The sequence below is a fragment of the Melopsittacus undulatus genome, chromosome 10, assembly GCF_012275295.1.
Source record: "Melopsittacus undulatus isolate bMelUnd1 chromosome 10, bMelUnd1.mat.Z, whole genome shotgun sequence".
Classification (NCBI taxonomy): Eukaryota; Metazoa; Chordata; class Aves; order Psittaciformes; family Psittaculidae; genus Melopsittacus; species Melopsittacus undulatus.
In genome coordinates, this window is record NC_047536.1 from 19,877,276 (window position 1) to 19,895,730 (window position 18,455).

The 18,455-nt window shown below is 43.7% G+C and overlaps 2 protein-coding genes across 5 annotated transcripts in view; both read left to right on the forward strand.

Annotated features, from left to right (window-relative positions):
* Positions 1 to 6,937: 6,937 nt before the first annotated feature.
* LOC101874288 (protein FAM83D-B-like) lies at positions 6,938 to 13,237 on the forward strand. Of its 2 annotated transcripts, XM_034067108.1 has the most exons (4): positions 6,951 to 7,652; positions 9,612 to 9,779; positions 10,358 to 10,482; positions 10,724 to 13,237. In XM_034067108.1, the coding sequence occupies exons 1-4, from the start codon at positions 7,023 to 7,025 to the stop codon at positions 11,112 to 11,114; spliced, it is 1,314 nt and encodes a 437-aa protein (XP_033922999.1). In that variant the 5' UTR covers positions 6,951 to 7,022; the 3' UTR covers positions 11,115 to 13,237. The 2 variants fall into 2 exon arrangements, with proteins under 2 accessions (XP_033923000.1, XP_033922999.1); XM_034067109.1 differs by lacking the exon at positions 10,358 to 10,482 and having other exon boundaries at positions 6,938 to 7,652; positions 10,724 to 10,906.
* Positions 13,238 to 14,503: 1,266 nt separating this feature from the next.
* DHX35 (DEAH-box helicase 35) overlaps positions 14,504 to 18,455 on the forward strand; it is a 29,653-nt gene continuing 25,701 nt past the window's right edge. For all 3 annotated transcript variants that reach the window (XR_004080358.1, XM_031047653.2, XM_031047654.2), the window contains exons 1-4: positions 14,504 to 14,559; positions 16,718 to 16,851; positions 17,208 to 17,300; positions 18,349 to 18,426. Coding sequence is in view for 2 of the 3 variants with exons in the window: in XM_031047653.2 (XP_030903513.1) it covers positions 14,520 to 14,559; positions 16,718 to 16,851; positions 17,208 to 17,300; positions 18,349 to 18,426 (345 nt within the window). In the remaining variant the exon portion in view is untranslated. The remainder of the gene's footprint in view (positions 14,560 to 16,717; positions 16,852 to 17,207; positions 17,301 to 18,348; positions 18,427 to 18,455) is intronic.

Below are 18,455 nucleotides of genomic sequence, written 5' to 3' on the forward strand. Positions count from 1 at the left end.
AAGAGGCAATGGGCATCCTGTGGTTTACAGTCACAGGGGACAGTGAGCATCTTGTGGTTTGGGTCCGCAAGACATAGTGGATGTCTTGTACAAAAGGTTTTACGCATGAGAGGCAGCGGGCGTCCTGTGGTTTACAGACACAGGAGGCAGTGGGCATCTTGTGGTTAGGGTCCTGCAAGACACTGTGGGTGTCTTGTACAAAAAGGTTTTAGGTATAAAACAAGAGGCAGCGGGCGTCCTATGGTTTACAATCACAGGAGGCAGTGGGCATCTTGTGGTTAGGGTCCTACAAGACACAGTGGGTGTCTTGTAGAAAAAGTTTTGGGTTTTAGGCAGCAGGCATCTGGTGGTTTGAGTCCTGCAAGATACAGTGGGTGTCTTGTAGAAAAGGTTTTGAGGATTTCAAAGGTATGTGCTGCATGAACGTAATCTGACCATTCTGAATCAATCCATGCTAAGCTGGGAAAACTGCAGGAAAATATGCAAAAGCTTAAAATTGTTGGAAGTGGATTGGATGAGGAGTTACTGGATGGTTCAGAGATATACTTAACCAAGGCCTTCTCCAGGTATAATTTTAACATGGATAGGTCTGTCATAAATAATAGAGTAAAAGAATTTACTCACTTTATAGAAAAAGGGGGGACTGATACACGGGTAACCAATGTACAGGGGGGGTAATACAGAAAAATTGTACAAGGGAGTTAAAGGAATTCCTTTGCTTAAACAAAAGTGTTGTCTGTCTTAAGTACCTGCCATTGCCATCTTGCCAAGGCAGTGATTACTGCTGGAGGGGAAGAAACAGATGCTAATTCTACTGACAAAAGCAGATGAAAGGTCCTGCTGATAGGCGGCAGGAGAGGCAGACTGGGTGACCAAGCCTTAAGACCATGACAAAAACACAGATGTTTGTTCCTACTGATAAGCGGCAGGAGAAGCAGACTGGGCGCCAACTAACCCTAAGTCCATGTCTGAAGATTAAAAGGTGTAAAGGTTAAGAAGAGGAAGACTCATTTACTTCATCTTGAAGACCCCTGCCCACAGGAGGAAGACTCATTTACTTCATCCTGAGACCCCTGCCCATGACCAGAAGGGGCACTGCGCAAGTGCAAAGGACCTTATGGCTCATTATAATACGAAGCGGGGGTAGATAATACATATGTATAGGCGGATTGAGCAACCTCATGTCTATGTATACCTTAAAAGAATAAATGTAAAGGGACAACAACCCTGAGGCGTGCATGCTTTGCAGGAGCTATCCCCATGCACCTCAGCGCTGAATAAAAGCATACCTACTTTACAACTTTAACTAGTTGTGGAGTCTATCCGCGCATCACTGAGAGGGTCTTTTGGGGCCTCTGTAAACAAGAAAACGTTGGTAAAATATTGTAACCAATGCTGACCTTCATATACTTTGGAAGATCAAGGAAAAATGACCTAAAATGGAACTTTGAATTATTATACATTGTTATAATTAATGTTGTTTTTGAGGTGACAAGGAAAATGGAATGAAGTAATGTATGCAGATATGACATAGTGCAAAATTAATATACCTCTTCCTGATCCCTTAATTTTGGCTTTGGAAAAGGACAGGAAAAACTAAAAAGCTAAAGAGATGTTGTTCAGATTGTGATTGGGGAAAGATGTTAAGAAGTTAAGATGTTAAAAGGAGGGAGCTCGAGCAGCTCCTGTGTTTGAGCATGGGATGGGTGCCGGGATAGGCAAACAAATGGAAACAGACATGTTGATAGATGGGACTGAAGAGTTGTTGGATAAATGTGGACTGGGAGTAAAGGAGGAAACATGGAAAGTGGATAAAAAGAAAGCGGTTGCTTTAAAACTGGTGGAGAAGGAATGTTGAGCAGAGGTGGGGGAGTAGGCTCTTCTGTGGAACCAGATTGGTGTGTGTGCTATGGGGAGTCTGGACCCTGGAAGTGAGACTGCCCTGGAGGGGAGTGCCATGGGGCGGCTGCAGTGAATGAATTAGAACTAGAATGACATAAAAGCTGAAAAGAAGAGAGTTTATCCCCTCGTTGGGAGGGACCATTTCTTGTTCTTTTAACTACAGAAACGGCGATAAGAGCTGCTGAAAAAAGGTGGACACACGCGTCTCGAGTAAAAGGACCCATAAAAGAATGGAAAGTTGTGACTGAACCCAGAGACGCCAAGCTGACCCTCTAGAGGACTTGGATAAGTAACTGAGAGAATTCATATTGACTCCTGTAAATCTGATATGGGAAATGAAGATATAGTTGAAATTATTTTAAGAAACCATAGGATAAGGGCCAGTATTAGTCCATGTCCTCCTATATGCAACCACTGCAATTTGTATATTAGAGCCAAGTGTTCCAATTGTTTGAAGCATATTATTACTCATAGGAGAGACCATGAACAATTTTTGAGAAATCAATTACAGTTCTTTTTGCATTCAGTGTGAAATTACCACTTCGTTGGAACAGTTGTTGTGGGTCAATACTACTGCCATAGTAGCCGACGGGGAATATACCTTTAACCTACCAGAGAGGGCAAGACCGGAGGGAATCGGTGCTGCAGCTGAAAAGGTCTGCCGAGGGCTGCAACCCCTGGGGCTGTGACCGCTGAGCACTATAATCCTGACCGGACCTCTTTTGGTGTCGGTTCTGATAGGAACCATATGGGAAAGTGCCGTGGCTTCTAAAAACATTCACAACAACTGTAGTTGAATTTATTACCACAACTAGATGAGGGAGAATAACCTCTAAAACCTTGGTATATCACACTGTTTATGAATGCAAAGGAACAAAGATAGGCAGTTGCATATATAATCAAACCCAGTATGAATTGTGTCAGGAAAAACAAGCAAAACTGTGTGTTATGATCCAAAGGAACTTCCAACCTTGTACTGGGTAGAAATGAGAACAAATTCAGAAGAAGGGAGATTAATTGGAATAAGTGAAGTTATAACCAATTTGAGTATGCATGTGATATTATAGGTGAGGATTTAGATACTAATTGTGGAAGTTCAGAGTGGAGGCGGTACTACAGTAGCCAACCAAAATATATTTGCCCAGGTGGATACCAATGTCACATAAATCCTGATGATGTTCCTAGTCAAACGGCTAGGTATCAGTTATCACACCTGTGGAAGAAAAGGATGGTCTTGTGTATGCTGGAATATTGCAGGCTGGGGATATGACTATCAATGTAAGACTCTATGAGGTTTAATAGCAGGAATAGCTGTACAACCCTTGGCTGCAAGCCAGTAAATTTAACTGAATTTTAACTGAAAAATTGGAAACAGAAAAAAAAAAAAAGTAACTAAAATTGGACTTAAAATATATGGAACTGGAGAAGACCCAAATGTGATTATTAGTATTAAGATCAAAGAAAATAGAGAGTCAACACAATTTCATTTATTATTCAATTCCTTCTATAATGAAATGGAAACTGGAGTCCAATATGAAATTCTCACAGTTGCTAAAAATCTCTTTGTAAATCTTGCTGAAAATATAGCTAAAGCATTGAATGTAACTAACTGCTATATTTGTGGGGGAACTAACCAGGGAAAGAGATGGGCCTAGGAGGCAATGGAGAGTAATATAAGCGACCCTACAATCTGGAAAAATCGAAAAGGAAACAAAAGGAGACAACAATGGATCTTGCAAACGGGTATAATCTGAAAAAGTTGTTGGCAAAATTTAGAAAATGGTGTAAAACCAATAGGAAATTTACTTTGTGAAGGGGGTTATATGTGGAAGAGAGTAAGGAAAGACTGGGAAAAATGGGGAAATCCCATAGAAATAAATCAACAATTCAGTAACTGGACTAATGGAACTAACATACCAAACAGTTGGCCTACTCCAAATGGATATTATTGAATCTGTGGTAAAATAACCTTTGCATTTTTACCCCAAAATTGGACAGGTTCATGTATATTAAGAACGGTCAGACCTAGTTTCTTCTTATTAAGGAGAAAACGATATAAAAGAGAGTTACAAAATGGAAAGACAATGAATAATCTCTTATTGGCAACTTGGGCTGAAGATGCATCCTGGGGATACAGGACTCCTATATGTATGTTGAATAGAATTATAAGGTCACAAGCTGTGGTAGAAATAGTAGTAAATAAAACAGAAAATGCATTAGGATTAATTGCAAAGCAAAATACTAAAATGAAAACTGCAATATATCAGAATCGTGTGGTTTTAGATGACCTGTTGGCTCAAGAAGGAGTGGTCTGTGGAAAATTTAATCTTAGTGATTGCTGTTTAGGATTAGATCTATTGTTCTTAAAAGAAGGAGGGTTATGTGTAGCTCTCAATGAAGAATGTTGTTCTTTTGCTGACCATACGGGAGTAGTCCAGGACACCATGTCTGAACTCCAGAAAAGGTTAGATCAACGTAAGAAAGATCGTGAGGCGGGCAGGTCATGGTATGAAAACTGATTTAATGTTTCACCTTGGCTAACCACTTTGTTGTCCACTTTAACAGGACCGCTTATTATGTTGATTTTGGGACTTATATTTGGGCCTTGTATATTATGCTATGTTTTACACTTTATTAGAGAACGGTTTGACATAGCTAAACTGCTCATTTTAACCATGGAAGCTGAAACAAAATATGAAAAGGTATCTACCAGTGAAAATGAGAGCTGTAATGAAGAAGAGGATTGTGACTGTATTAATCATGAATGTATTTGTAAGAAAACATCTTGTGAGTGTTGGGAACCATGTAATCAATGTTTAAATACGAAGTAGTATAAAAATAAACAATAATAGGATAAAAAGAAAAGGGGGGATTGTGAGAAACTATAGACTAGGGTATTGTTTATTTATGTTAAGTCCAATTTAAAGAACAGCCAACAGACACTGATAAGATCACCGCCAGATGCCCAGGAAATCGCTTATGCAAACAGCCACCTAACACCCTTGTGCAAGATAAGATAACCAGAGGCCCAGGAACCGACAGAAAAAAGAAGTAAAGATGTATAAAAAGGGGCTGTTTGAACTGCTCAGCACGGCAGTTGGTGGAGCGCAGACTCCCCTGTCGTCCAGCGCTGTTTTTGCTCATATTCTACTTGCTATAATTAATAAAATTTTAATTGGATTATGATCCGTTGTGGTCTCAATTTATAACACTCGTCCCTTAAAGTTGTGAAGTGTCTAATGGAGCTGCTGCAGGTTCTTACCTTCAACTGTTTCCTTTGTCCATAGTTCAAACCTTCCGAAATAGCCAGAACTAATTTAGCTCTTCAGTTTGATCATTGCCTCAGGCTTTTGTGTAGGTATACACACACTTTTGTGTGTGTATATATATGTGTGTGTGTGCTTATGTATGTGTGTGTGTATATATACACGCACACATTCTCAGAAGAGCATAATTTTAAAACCAGGACTGGGAAGTAGCAATTTAGCACTTTGTTGTAGCTGTACTCATGTTAGAGACAGTTCTGATGTAAATGTTTTCAGTATTTGGAGCCAAAAGCTGTATCTATTGGACCTATGTGACTACTGATGGGAAGGTGTTGCTGAAGTGTTGGGTTTTGTGCCCCTGAGCAGAGCTGAGATGGTATCTCAGCTGTATCCTTATTGTATCTTACTGTACCTTGCTGTTCCATACCTGCGGGACTCGTCTTTTGGAATGACTTCAAGGAACTTTGTCTCTTGTGCAGCTTGTTACACAGAGTTAACAGTTTCAGTTGTAGCACTGTAAAATGAGTTTCCAGCTCTGGCTCAGTCTAGGAGCATGAGCCATCTTGTTTCTATTTAAGAGACCTGTACAAAATGTAGAGGTGAGACAATCACTGAAGGCACATGACAAAGCCCCTGCTTAAAAGCAAACTGACATGCACTACAAAATGTTATGGGTTATGTTTGGCAATGTTGTACAAATGTGAGAGGGGAAAAAAACAACCCCAAACCCACCTTTTATCTGTCCTACCTGAAATATCCTTGGTTTCCTGCAATGCTTATACTTTCTCCACTACTAACTTGGGTTAAGGAGCTGCACTGTTGCTCTAGTTTTTCAATGTATTATGTTTTCAGTATTAAATGCATCCTAGGTTAAGTTGCTTTGCGGAGACACAATGTGGCTCTGCCAGCAGCAGGGTTTGCATGTGTCTGCACTTGCTGGATTACTGGTCTGAGCAGTGTGGAGGTTCTTTAAGACCTCTGACCTGTGTTCTCCACTGGCCCTGCATGTGAGTGACCAACCAGCCTCTTCAGACAGGTCAAACCAGAGTCTGGGTGGTGTATTTTCCTATTTATCCACATATGTATCCAGTAGATGGCACATTTAAGCTGTTGTCTTTAATATTCCCATAAACAGCAAAGAATAGGAGAATAAAGAAAAATATCCAAAACACAGAAAAGCTGCAACTCCAGTGTACAGAGCAATGCTTTTTTCTACTCACTTAAGTGTTCCCACCTCTGAAATCATACAGATACCTATGTAGGATAGAGAGGTTTAGCTACTTTTATTGCTTGAATTTCAAAGCAGCCACTCCTGTGAGGAAGGAGGCAGATGTACAGGGAGGTGCAGGCTGGGGAAGAAAGGGTCTGTCTATGCTCAAAGAGGTAAAGAAACAGGTCACACGAGCTGGAACACGGTGAGTGAAGAAAGTAGCAGGAAGGGGGCTGAGATACACTGTAAAATCATTTTCGAGTGCCTGTGCTCAGCAGTGCTTCTATGTATGTAAAACCAACTTGCAGGTTATGTATCTTTATTACATTGTGCAGCTGTTACGGTGCTCTCACAAGAACAAGCAGCAGTTTAAAATAAACTCATTTTGCCGTGGGGGTTTTCACCTGATCGTTGCAGAGCTTTGTTTTCTGTTTGGTGTGTTGGACCCAGGTGTCTCTTAAGCACGTCCGTCTGCTTGGAGCTCTCCTGCCACCCTGGGCTTGCAGAGCAAGCTGTGCGGGGCACCTGCCCGGGGCGGGGCCTTGGCCCTCCTTAACCTCGGGACCAGGTCTTAGATCACCGGGGCAGGAGCGCCAGGGCTGTACTTACCCTCCCCGCTTAATGCGAAGTCCGTGTGTCTGCGGATGCTTCTCCCTGGGCGGCTGATCCCAGCCGCCGGGCGGAGCGGAGCCTGCTCCACCGCCCGCCGCTGCCGCGGGGTCGGGCGGGGAGCGGAGAAGAGCCAAGGAGCTTGGGCCCGCCCGCGGAGCCGCTATAAAGTGGCGGCCGGGGCCGAGCTGAGCCGGTCCGCGCCCCGCGCGATGGCGAACCCGTCGCAGTGGCTGGAGGAGGGCGCCGGGCGCTGGCCGCCGCGGCCGCCCGGGCCGTACAGCGAGGCGCAGCGGCTGGCGCTGGAGGAGCTGGTGGCGGGCGGCCCCGAGGCGCTGCGCGCCTTCCTGCGGCGGGAGCAGCTGCCGCCGTTCCTCTCGGAGCCCGAGGTGCAGGCGATCGCGCGGGGCGCGCTGCCGCCCGCCGCGGCCCCGGAGCCGGCGGCCGAGCCCTTCGCCGGCGCCTCTCTCGACGCCTCGTCGCTCACCTACTTCCCCGAGCGCTCGGACCTGGAGCCGCCGGCGCTGGAGCTGGGCTGGCCGGGCTTCGCCAGCGGCGCCTTCCGCGGGCTCACGCGGGTCGAGGCGCACTTCCAGCCCGGCTGCGGGGACAGCATCTACGGCTGCAAGGAAGCGGTGCGGCGCCAGATCCGCTCCGCGCGGCAGGTCAGTGCGGCCGCGGCCCTGCTCCAGCGGGGCTGCGACCCGAGACGGGGATCGGCGACGGCATCGACTGGCGTCCCCTTCGGGTGGCGCTCAGCGAGGCGGAGCGGCTTTAAAACCCCCGTCGGGCAAAGAACGCTTGGTTGGAGCAGCTCTGCTCTGGAGCCAGGCTGAGAGAGCTGGGCTGGGGCAGCCTGGACAAGAGAAGGCTCCTGAAGGGGAGACCTCAGAGCAGCTCCAGTGCCTAAAGGAGCTGCAGGAAACCTGGAGAGGGGCTTGGGACAAGGGCCTGTGGGGACAGGCCAAGGGAAATGGTTTTAACCTGCCAGAATAGGGGAGACTGAGATGAGCTCTTAGGCAGAAGCTCTTCTCTGTGAGGGTGCTGAGGCACTGGCACAGGGTGCCCAGAGAAACTGTGGCTGCCCTATCCCTGGCAGTGTCCAAGGCTAGGTTGGACACAGGGGCTTGGAGCAAGCTGCTCTAGTGGAAGGTGTTCCTGCGCCGTGGCAGGGGTTGGAACTGGACGAGCTTTAAGGTCCCTTAAACCCAAACCATTCCAGGATTCTATGATTCTTTTCAAGGTTTTCTCCCACACTGATGAAAATACAGGCATTATAAAGGTCATTCAAGGAGTTGGCACCTGTGAGTGGCTCCTTTAATCAGTTGTTGCTTCCACATCCTGCACTGGGTACAGGGAAACCTTTGTGTTCGGTTTATGTGTTTTGTTGTTGGTTTAGGTTTTTCTTATACTGTTTCTTTTCACACTTGAAAAATTTGATAGGCTCTGGCGAACGTACACTTTGAAAATCAGCTCATCATTTTCTTCTGGCAGTGCTTTCAAGGAAAAGACATCTGTTCCCATGGAAAGAACTCTCTTGCCAAGGAATCAGAGACCAAATTTGCCTCGCACAGAAGTGGACCCCTGGTTTTGCCATAAGTCGGGGTTAGGAAGAAACTTGTAGCAATGGTGCACTTATTTTGTTACTGTTCCAGTTCTTCTGATATATTCCAGCACCCCAAACATATCCACGTTGAACTCGGTGCTCCTGTTACACCCAAGTTACTGATGCAAATGAAGAAGACTGGCAGCAAAATGTCTTTCTTTTCCTCATGTGAAATACATGTTTATGAGCTCACTTAAGGTTTTGGAGAGGTGTCAAGTCTCTCTCTCTGCCTGTGTAAGTCTTGGCAGTGCTCTGGGGTTGGGGGGAAAGGAGCAAACAGTTTTCTGTAATTTTTCCTGGAAGGTGAAATTATGTAGTAGAGAATGGAATGCTTTAGAATGACTTTAATTAAAACCCATGAGCAACTGACTAGATGCAGGAGCTCTGATTGCTGCTAATTAGTGATGAACTCTGATTTTTAAAAACAGAAAGGGTGTCTTTCCACAATAGGCTTTCAGTGTAGATTATCCGTAAGTATGGTACCAAAAAAGATACAGATCCTAACAAAAGAAGCTTCAATGTCCACTGTTGAAATTACAGGATAATCTTCAGGTCCTTTCAAACCCAAACCATTCTATGATTCTACAATAAATCAGTCGAATGATAGCAAAATTGAGGCAAAGAATCTTTAACAACAATTTCTGCCCATAAGCTCAATTTATTTTTTCCGATTTGTACAGGGACAGGATCATAGTGAAGGGCAATGTATATTGTATCTCCTGTACCTCATTGTACTGTACTCGGTAATCACCTTCACTAAAACATCCTTCTCTTTGCAGAAATTTATTCTAATCAATTTTTTTCCTTTCTCTTTCTATTACAACTGCAAATGTTCCAGCAGTCCTGTGAACAACAAATGGATATATCGTCTGTCCCATGTTTCATAACCACCAATTAAAAAAAAAGGGTGAAGAAAGAGATAGGGGGATATTTAATTTGAAGGTCAAATTTCTCCTGTGCCATCTGCCTTGGGTTGCTGTGGAATCAGCCTAATGATTTCTTCTGGAACTTGTTGCAGATGATTGCCCTGGTGATGGATTCCTTCACAGACACCGATATCTTCAAAGATCTCTTGGAAGCTTGTAGCCAGCGGCAAGTTAAAGCCTATATCCTTCTAGATCAGTCTTCATTTTCCCACTTTCTAAAAATGTGCAAGGATCTGGGAGTTGACCTTGAACAGGAAAAGGTGAGCCTTTTATTCATAGGGACAGACTTGATCCTCTTATGGCTGTGATCTTTGAGCTATCAGAAGAAGAAACTGTTGTATCTGCTGCCACAATTTAAATGGGGTTTATGTAGCTATAGTTCTTGATGATTTAAGCATAAAAAGGAAATCAATAGAGAAACTGAAATCTTTGTAAGTGGATGTTACAGGTGCTTGCTGATCACAAATACTAATTGAATATTACAGGCAATGCAGAGGGAATGTCCACTTCCTAAATCATGAGTGGAGTTGTTCAGACTCGCTGAGACTTTGTAGGCTGGTGGAGAAGCAGGTTCTTGGGGCTCTATGGAACTTGTGTCCCTCTGAGGTTAAGTGACAGGAATTTTTACAGTCAGATTTTGCACAATCAGCTTATGGGTTTGCCCCTTAATGCCACCTCTTTGCCTACTAAAGACAAAATTACCATTTGGTTCATAAAGGGTGGATCTTGTGCTGTTGTGAGCAGCTTTTGCTAGTTCTTCAGTGATCATTGTTGTGTGTTTCTCCTTTAAACACAATCGTTTACCTTTGAAATCCACATGACACTGTATCTTTAACAGTTGATGAGAATTCGAAATATCACAGGGAATACATACTACATGAGGTCGGGTGCCAAAATTGTTGGAAAAGTCCGTGAGAAGTTCATGTTAATTGATGGCATTAGAGTGACAACAGGCTCCTACAGGCAAGTGCCAATTTCTTTATGTTGCTTAGCATGATTTCTTTACATGGAAAGCAGAATGAGCCATGTTGCAAAACTGCTTTCCTCATCAGAGTAAATGTGTAATGTTTGTCCTAAAAAGTGCACAGTGCCTATCATTTGGATTATAGGAATGATTTAACTTAATATGATGAAAGAGAATTTTCAATTAATACTGCCATTTATTTTGAATTAACTCAAAATTTTCTCATCCTTCCTTTGCTAGTTTCACGTGGACAGATGGGAAGCTGAACAGCAGTAACATTTTGATCCTGTCAGGTCCTGCAGTTGCACACTTTGACCTGGAATTTCGGATTCTTTATGCACAGTCAAAGCCCATCAACCTCAAAGAGTTATCCAGCTGCAGAAAGAATAAGGTGTTGGACCAGGTGGTCAGTATAACAGTGGCTTCCAGAGACTTGACCAGGGAAAACTTCCTGAGAATGGAGTTTTTGTATCTTAGAGCATTTGTAGGAAATCTCAAAAGGAAACGAAGCTGGCTGCATGCCTCGAGGGAGGCCGTCTACGTGTCAAATAATGCAATGCATGCCTCTCCTCCACTGACTAAGAGGAATGGTTCCCTAGTTATGAGGCCACACTGGATCATAGAGAGATGAATTGCACATTCACTCAGAGCGAGAAGCAGAACTTCAAGAACCACATCCACTTGTCTATGTCTAGTGCTGTCTTGCAGAATGTCCGTGAGAGCAGCTAGGAAACAAACCTTGAACTGAGAGAATACTGGCATTGTGGGTTCATTCAAAGACCACTATAATGCAGATCAACACATGCAGTTAGGTTATTGTCTTCAGCTCAGATGTGTTTTTAGGAAAAAAAAACCAAAACCCCTCTTAGCACTTGGAAAGCCATTATTGACTTTTAGTATCTGTCTTCTGTCAGATTTTCATGTTTCAACCATTCTCACATGTATTCAGCTGATGGGTTACCAGTGGCTTAGCTTGGTAACACATCTTTTTTAAAACTAATTTAGGTGTAGGAAATACGTTCCTTAAAAGTCTCCCCAAGATAAATAGCAGGACTGCTGCATGGTTCTAAAATCAGTCCTGTGTGGCACGAGCTCCCTATGAATGTTTTAATGGCACAGAACTGAAGTAGAGTGACTATAGCCTAGAAACTGGTAGATCAGTACCATGCTACTGGTCCTCAAATGTTGCATTATCTTTATGTGAAGCTGTGCTGCCTGACGGGATGAGGTAACACATCAGCAAACAAGGGTTTTGATTGAATTTCAAATGTCCTTTTCTTAATTATAAGAATGCGTGGCTTGCTGGACATCATGCAATAATTATCTACCTAAATAGACACATATTTTTAGAAAAAAAAACCCTGAACCATTTCTTAACACCTGGAAAGCCATTATTGACTTCTAGTCAATACCTAGTCTATCTCAATAGATATTTAGAAAAATTTAGATAAAAATCAATGAATATCTAAAATATTTATTAGTTGAGTAGATCTGAAATTTATGAAGCTGCTGCTACTTCTCAGAAGCCTTACTTCAACCAGACATGCAATAATGTAAAAATCAGCAATAGAACCATTTATTCTCAAGGTTTCATGCAAGTTTGATTGTTTTTTTTTAATCTGTCAGTTTGTAGAGAAAACCAAAAATCCCAAGTGAATAGGCTATCTGTATCCTCCCAGGCAGCTGTGTGTGGAGGCACTGAAGTCCCAGCAGCCTGCTAGCACAGAAACTTGTCAGTCCAACTAATGAGTGGCAGCTGTAGCAAAAGCAAAGGCACCCCATTCCTCAGGTTGCTCTTGAGGCTCTTGCTACTGCAAAAAACTCGGGTATATGCTTGCATAAATGTTGTGTGTGTTCTGAGCTTCAAAGGGAAGGTTAAAATTTAGCTGGGACATTTCATAGGCATCTCTGCTAAATCTCACCAGAATAACGTTAAACTGGACACATGGAGCTCACAGAAATGGTTTTTTGGACACTGCAATGATGTAATAGTTAGGGTATGACTAATCTGCACCCCTTTTCTTCTGCACTTAATGCTCGTGGAAATGTAATAGTTCTGACTCTCCTAATTTGTAAATGTTCAATAGTTTATAGTTCAGTAGTCTTAACTTTCATCCAGATGTAAAGAAGTTTGACATATATGTATTTTTATTCTTAAACGTGTTTTTCACAAACCAAACCCATACAATGTTGTACTCTATGCAGAATATTGTTTGTGCAATCCTATTTTCACAATAATTATCTGTATATGTTTTCTCAACTGTAAGTTTTTATCGTTCATCTCATCATTTAACAGGTAACTCCATGTGCCATTAGTAGGACTTTTTGTCAATAGTTGCTTAATATCTTGATGATACGAAATAGTGTGATAAGTTGTGTTTATTTCTGATAGAGTGGACTTAATTTAGCTATATATTTCAATGTGGTTTTCAGAATTTTAAGAATGTCTTTAATTCTAACTGAATAACCTCTTTCTCAAGTGATACCTAGACTTGACTTAAAAAGTGGCTGTGGAGGTACAGCGTTGGGAAGTGTGGTTTTGTGTTAATCCACAACGGCACTGCTACCGTGTCCAGTCATTCATGAAGAAGGCGAGTGATTAATAAGTATATAAAATGTGTTTATTTTCCATAAGCTTTAATTTTGACAGCATTACTAAACTTACTGGAAGCTGTTTGTTTCTTTTTTTTTTTTTTTTACTCCAGCCTATACTTAATTAACTAAAAATCTACATTAAATTTGATTCACCAGCCACTGTCATGGGCTGTAATGAGCCTGGGGTAGAGCACCACTGGATCTATTAATATGACTGTAATTGTATTCTTTCTAGTCCTTCAGCTTCCTGGTGTAACGTGCTACAGCTGTGGTGCACGTAGTGTGGAGGCATCCTTCATGTGGAGCAGGGAGGTGATTAGTTTTTCTTGATCAGCGAAACAAGGACTTTTTGGAGGCAGTCTTTCAGTTCTGTTAAATCCTAGCTTCTCCCCCAGGTTATACATTGCAGTCACATCTGGAGGGCTTGGCTCGAACTTGCCCTGGGCCTGCAGTGTTTTTTTTACTGTTTGCCTCTGGGCTTGAAGGGAAGGGGTGGTCCTCAGCAACATCCCTTCTGTGTGTGGAACTACCAGCATGGCGCTTACACATGGTGCTACAAACCTGGAGCCCTTCTTGCCGTTAAAACAGGGAAATGCCCAAAGCATTTCATGGTTTCCCCATCACATGCAGGGTTGGCAGCTGACAGGGCCTTTTGCCCATCTGCAGAGAGCTGGGGCAGTGCTCCACTCCCTGCCTGCACCTGCGGGGCTCCCACTGTAGCTGGCTTTCATATCCTTGCCTGCATCAGCAGGAGATGAGCTGTAGGTCATGGGGGTGATCCTACCCCTCTGCTCTGGTGAGACCCCACTTGCAGCACTGTGTGCAGTTCTGGTGTCCCCAGAGTAAGGACATAGAGCTGTTGGAGCAAGTCCAGTGGAGGCCACGAGGATGATCAGGGGCTAAGAACACACGGGCTGTTGAGCATGGTGAAGAGAAGCTGTGTGGAGACCTCAGAGCAGCTTCCAGTGTCTGAAGGGGGCTACAAGGATGTTGGAGAGCAACTCTTCATCAGGGACCAGAGTGGCAGGATAAGGGGTGATGGGTTCAAACTGAAACAGGGGAAGTTTAGGTTAGATATAAGGAAGAAGTTCTTCCCTGTGAGGGTGCTGAGGCGCTGGCACAGGGTGCCCAGAGAAGCTGTGGCTGCCCCATCCCTGGCAGTGTTCAAGGCCAGGTTGGACACAGGGGCTCGGAGCAAGCTGCTCTAGTGGAAGGTGTCCCTGCCTGGGGCACGGGTTGGCATTGGAGGAGCTTTAAGGACCCTTCCAACACAAACCAGGCTGGGGTTCTGTGATTTGCCTCAGCAAAAACAATTGGCTCCTGAGGCCCCGGGGCCGCCTCGGGCCGCGGACAAGCCCCCGCGGGTAGACCGCACCATGGCAACGCACGGCGCGTCACGTAAGCACCGCACAGCCGCTTCCGGTTGCTCTCTTGCCGCAAGATGGCGGCCCCCGTGGGACTCATGAAGTTTTGGAAGCCGGGTGAGGGTCTGTGGTGGGGCTGTGCGGGCGGGTTCTCCCCCCGGCCCGATTCGAGGTCGCAACGAGAGCGGCAGCGCTTCCCCCGGCGGCTTCTGAGGGTCGCACGGCGTTTAGGCCCCGAGGGCAGCGGAGAAACGTGCTGCCTCTCCGCCGCCGGGGCTGCAGAGCGACGGGGCCTGTGTGGCTCCAGCCGGGCGTTCCCCTTCCCCGGGGGGTCGCGAGATGCAGCCCCACTTCAGCCCGGTGGGGTGGTTGATTCGGTGGTGTCTCTCCCCTTTGGGGGTTCGGGGAAGCGCACAGGGGAACCCCAGGAATTTCAAGGAAGGAGCGAGGTCCTGCGAGTTGTCACAGGCAGGGAGAGCCCCTCAGCAGGAAGGAACTCACGGAGCCCTGTGGGCTGTGAGCTGAGCGCGGGCCATTAGTGATCCCTGACAGCAGAGAAGGTGACCTGCATCCCGGGCTGGGTGAGGAAAAGCATTGCTGTTGGCTTGAGAGAGGTGATCTGTGAGCTCCCCAGCACCACGACATGGACTTGCTGAAGGAGGTCCACAAAGTGAAGGGACATGAGTATGGGTGAGAGATTGGAGCATGTGATGTGATGGGAGGTGCTGAGAGAGCTGGGACTGTGCAGCTTGTAGGGGTCTCAGGAGGATCTTTTTGATGTATGTAAGTACCTCATAGGGGAGTGTAAAGAAAATGGAGCCAAACTCTTCTTGGTAGTGCCTGGTAGAGGCAATGGGCACAAGCTGAAATGTGATTAAGTCAGCTTAAACACAGGAAAACCCTTTTCTGCTCTGCAGATGGTCAGGCTGTGGAACAAGCAGTCAGGCAGGTTGTGGGGTCTCCATCCAACTGACTGAGGACCTGAGCAGCCCCTGTAAGTGACTCTGTAGTAAGCAGAGTGTTGGTCTAGAAGGTCTCCAGAGGTCCCTGCCAGACTCTGGCTTGGTGATCGTTCCCCTGTGGTCTGGGCAGTTTGGTACCTTCCCATTTGCTTACCCCAAGGGGAGCTTGGTGAGTGTGAATTTGGCAGTTTTAAAACATTGCCCACTGTGTTGTGGTATGCTGTGACTTGCAAAGCTATTTCATAGTCAAGGTTAGTTTAGCAGAGAGCTTCTTTATCATTTGAATATTATAGTAATATGTTGAAGATACAACATGTGTATGTGTGGCAATATGATGGCAATAGTGTATTAAAAAATCCCATAGAAAATGCTGTGAAAGAAAATTGGTACATGATGAGCAGCAATGTCATTAATTCTGCTGATTTGTCAAGATTCAGATATCCAAGTCCCTGATTCTGAACTTCTCCATCTGTAAGCTACTAGGGAGTAAATTAACTATCCTAGTGGAAACCAGGATGCCTGGGGAGTGCATAGTTCCTGGAATCATTGCTAATCACTCTTCTAATTCAATCAGTTTTCTATAAAACTTGAATAAGGACTAACTGATTTTAAGCTGTGGGAGAAATAGGAAAAGCCCAAACAAGCAAATCCTGAAAAACACGGTAATCTTTTCTTTGCCGTCACACTTTCCCAGTTGCATCTGTAGCTAGAGATGTGATACATTCTGTTATTGAGAAGAGGTTTTGTTTCCAGTTCATTTGCATGATTCAGTATTTTTGATTGTTGGTAGTTTTATGGGCACTTCCCGCAGGAATAAATTAAGCTTAATTTACTGAGGTAAATTCAGGTGTGAAACAACTGGTGTATCTCATAAGTGTGCAAGGTTGAAAGTTTATATGGTTGTTATTAGTTAGGGGAAGTTCTGTTACCTATTTGAATGGGTGGCTTAAAATTCATGGACATACTTCTGGGAAGGGTATTGAAGTTGTATCTGAACTGTTGCACAGAAAAAGAAGAAAGTTCCCAAGGTCTTGCTGTGTATTTTTCCTATATTTTTTTCCCCTCAATTATCATATTTTTAAAATCCAAATACTTATTCACATTAGATTTCTATTTAACCAGCAGAAGACACAGATTTCATTTGAAAGCATTTGTTTACTGTAGTTTATATTTTGATTATTTTAATAGGAAAGTTAGTCTTTTGATATATGCTGCTACCCATGATTCCTACTCATCAGGAATATATTTATTTTGGTTGTACTGTGGTGCACAGAAGTGTGTTCTTCCAGTTAAAATTGACTTGTGTTATCTAGGCACGGAGGGTCCTGGTGTCAGTGTCTCAGAGGAGAGGCAGAGTCCTGCTGAGAGCAGTAGCATATCTGTCATCTATAATCCTTATGCTTCGCTTTCTATTGAACAACAAAGACAAAAGCTGCCTATTTTTAAGGTAAAGAAGTTCTTTTGGGTATATTAAATCTGTTGTATGATGTCTGTCTCTTATGCCTTTTTTGAAAGAGCAATATAGAATCACAACATAAAGTAACAATTTTATTGCCTTGATCTCTTTATTTATTGGAATTGATTGTCCTGGTTGAGAGCTGTTACTGACAGCTTAACAGGCTGTTATTTACTGTATGTTCTATATGTCACTTATGGATTTCTAAAGGGCTGTTTAGCTTTTGGCAGTAAATTCATGTGAAATGAATTTACTGTCTCTGCCTGATATGTAAATATTGTCATTAATTAGTTTCTTATTTTTGTACACATCCGGTTTTGATACTTGAATGTCATCTTCTGTTTCAGCTAAGAAATCACATCCTTTATCTAGTGGAGAACTATCAAACTCTGGTGCTTGTTGGGGAAACAGGTTGTGGGAAATCAACCCAGATTCCACAAGTAAGTGTCTGTCTAACTTGGTAAAATCAGGTATTCCCTTGGGGAATTTTACATTAAATGTTAAACCAGCAATCCAGAACTGCACTGTGGGAAGGGAAGTCCCCTGTACTTGTGTGTGTGACCAAGAGGAGAGAAATAGAAGCAGCTGGTATGTCTGTAACGTAAAACCTTCTTCCACTACAGGAAAGGATCGGAGACAACACATAGTTTATTCTGGTACAAATAGCAGTCACTGTGCTGCAGTAGGTATTGATAATCAGTAATGTTTAAAATTTTGTTGAAAATATATCTTTAAGTAGGGAAATAAAGTACACTTTTTTTAGGAGTTTTCCTGTTGGAAATTTTTGGAATGTTGTATTTTTCATGGGTTTGCAAAATTTTTTCGTTTGTGAAGGGAATGTAGAAAGTCTGAGAATGTTTCAAAGTTGGTTGTTGAGTAACTTGAAAAATTGCAGACCAGTGATGAATGATATTTGCATCAGTGTGACTGCAGGGCTTGTGCTGCTTAGCTTTTTTTCTTCAAGGGGTTATAAAATAAAGAAGAGAAAAATAAAGAAGTTAAAACATGCTTAAGACTGAAAGAACTGCTCTTAGGTGCTTTCTGAAAGTATATGTGTTTAGGAGAGATTGTATTATACTGTATTCATAGAATCATAGAATCATAGAATAGTTAGGGTTGGAAAGGACCTTAAGATCATCTAGTTCCAACCCCCTTGCCATGAGCAGGGACACCTCAAACTAACACATATCACCCAAGGCTTCATCCAACCTGGCCTTGAACACTGACAGGGATGGAGCATTCACAACCTCTCTAGGCAACCCATTGCAGTACCTCACCACCCTAACAGTAAAGAATTTCTTCCTTATATCCAATCTAAATCTAATGGTGTGATTAATAACGCACCAAATCTCTTAAGTAACTGATTTGCCTGAGGATGTGCATCAGATGGTGTCAGAACCAGTAAAAAGGACATAGTGAGGAGATCTAACACCTCACTGCAATCACAGCATGACCAGTTCATTTCTTACCCTCAATATTTGTTTGCAGTACCTAGCAGAAGCTGGCTGGGCAGCTGAAGGAAGAGTTGTTGGAGTGACGCAGCCTCGTCGGGTTGCTGCTGTTTCAGTGAGTTTCTCCATGTCCTTATTTTCCAG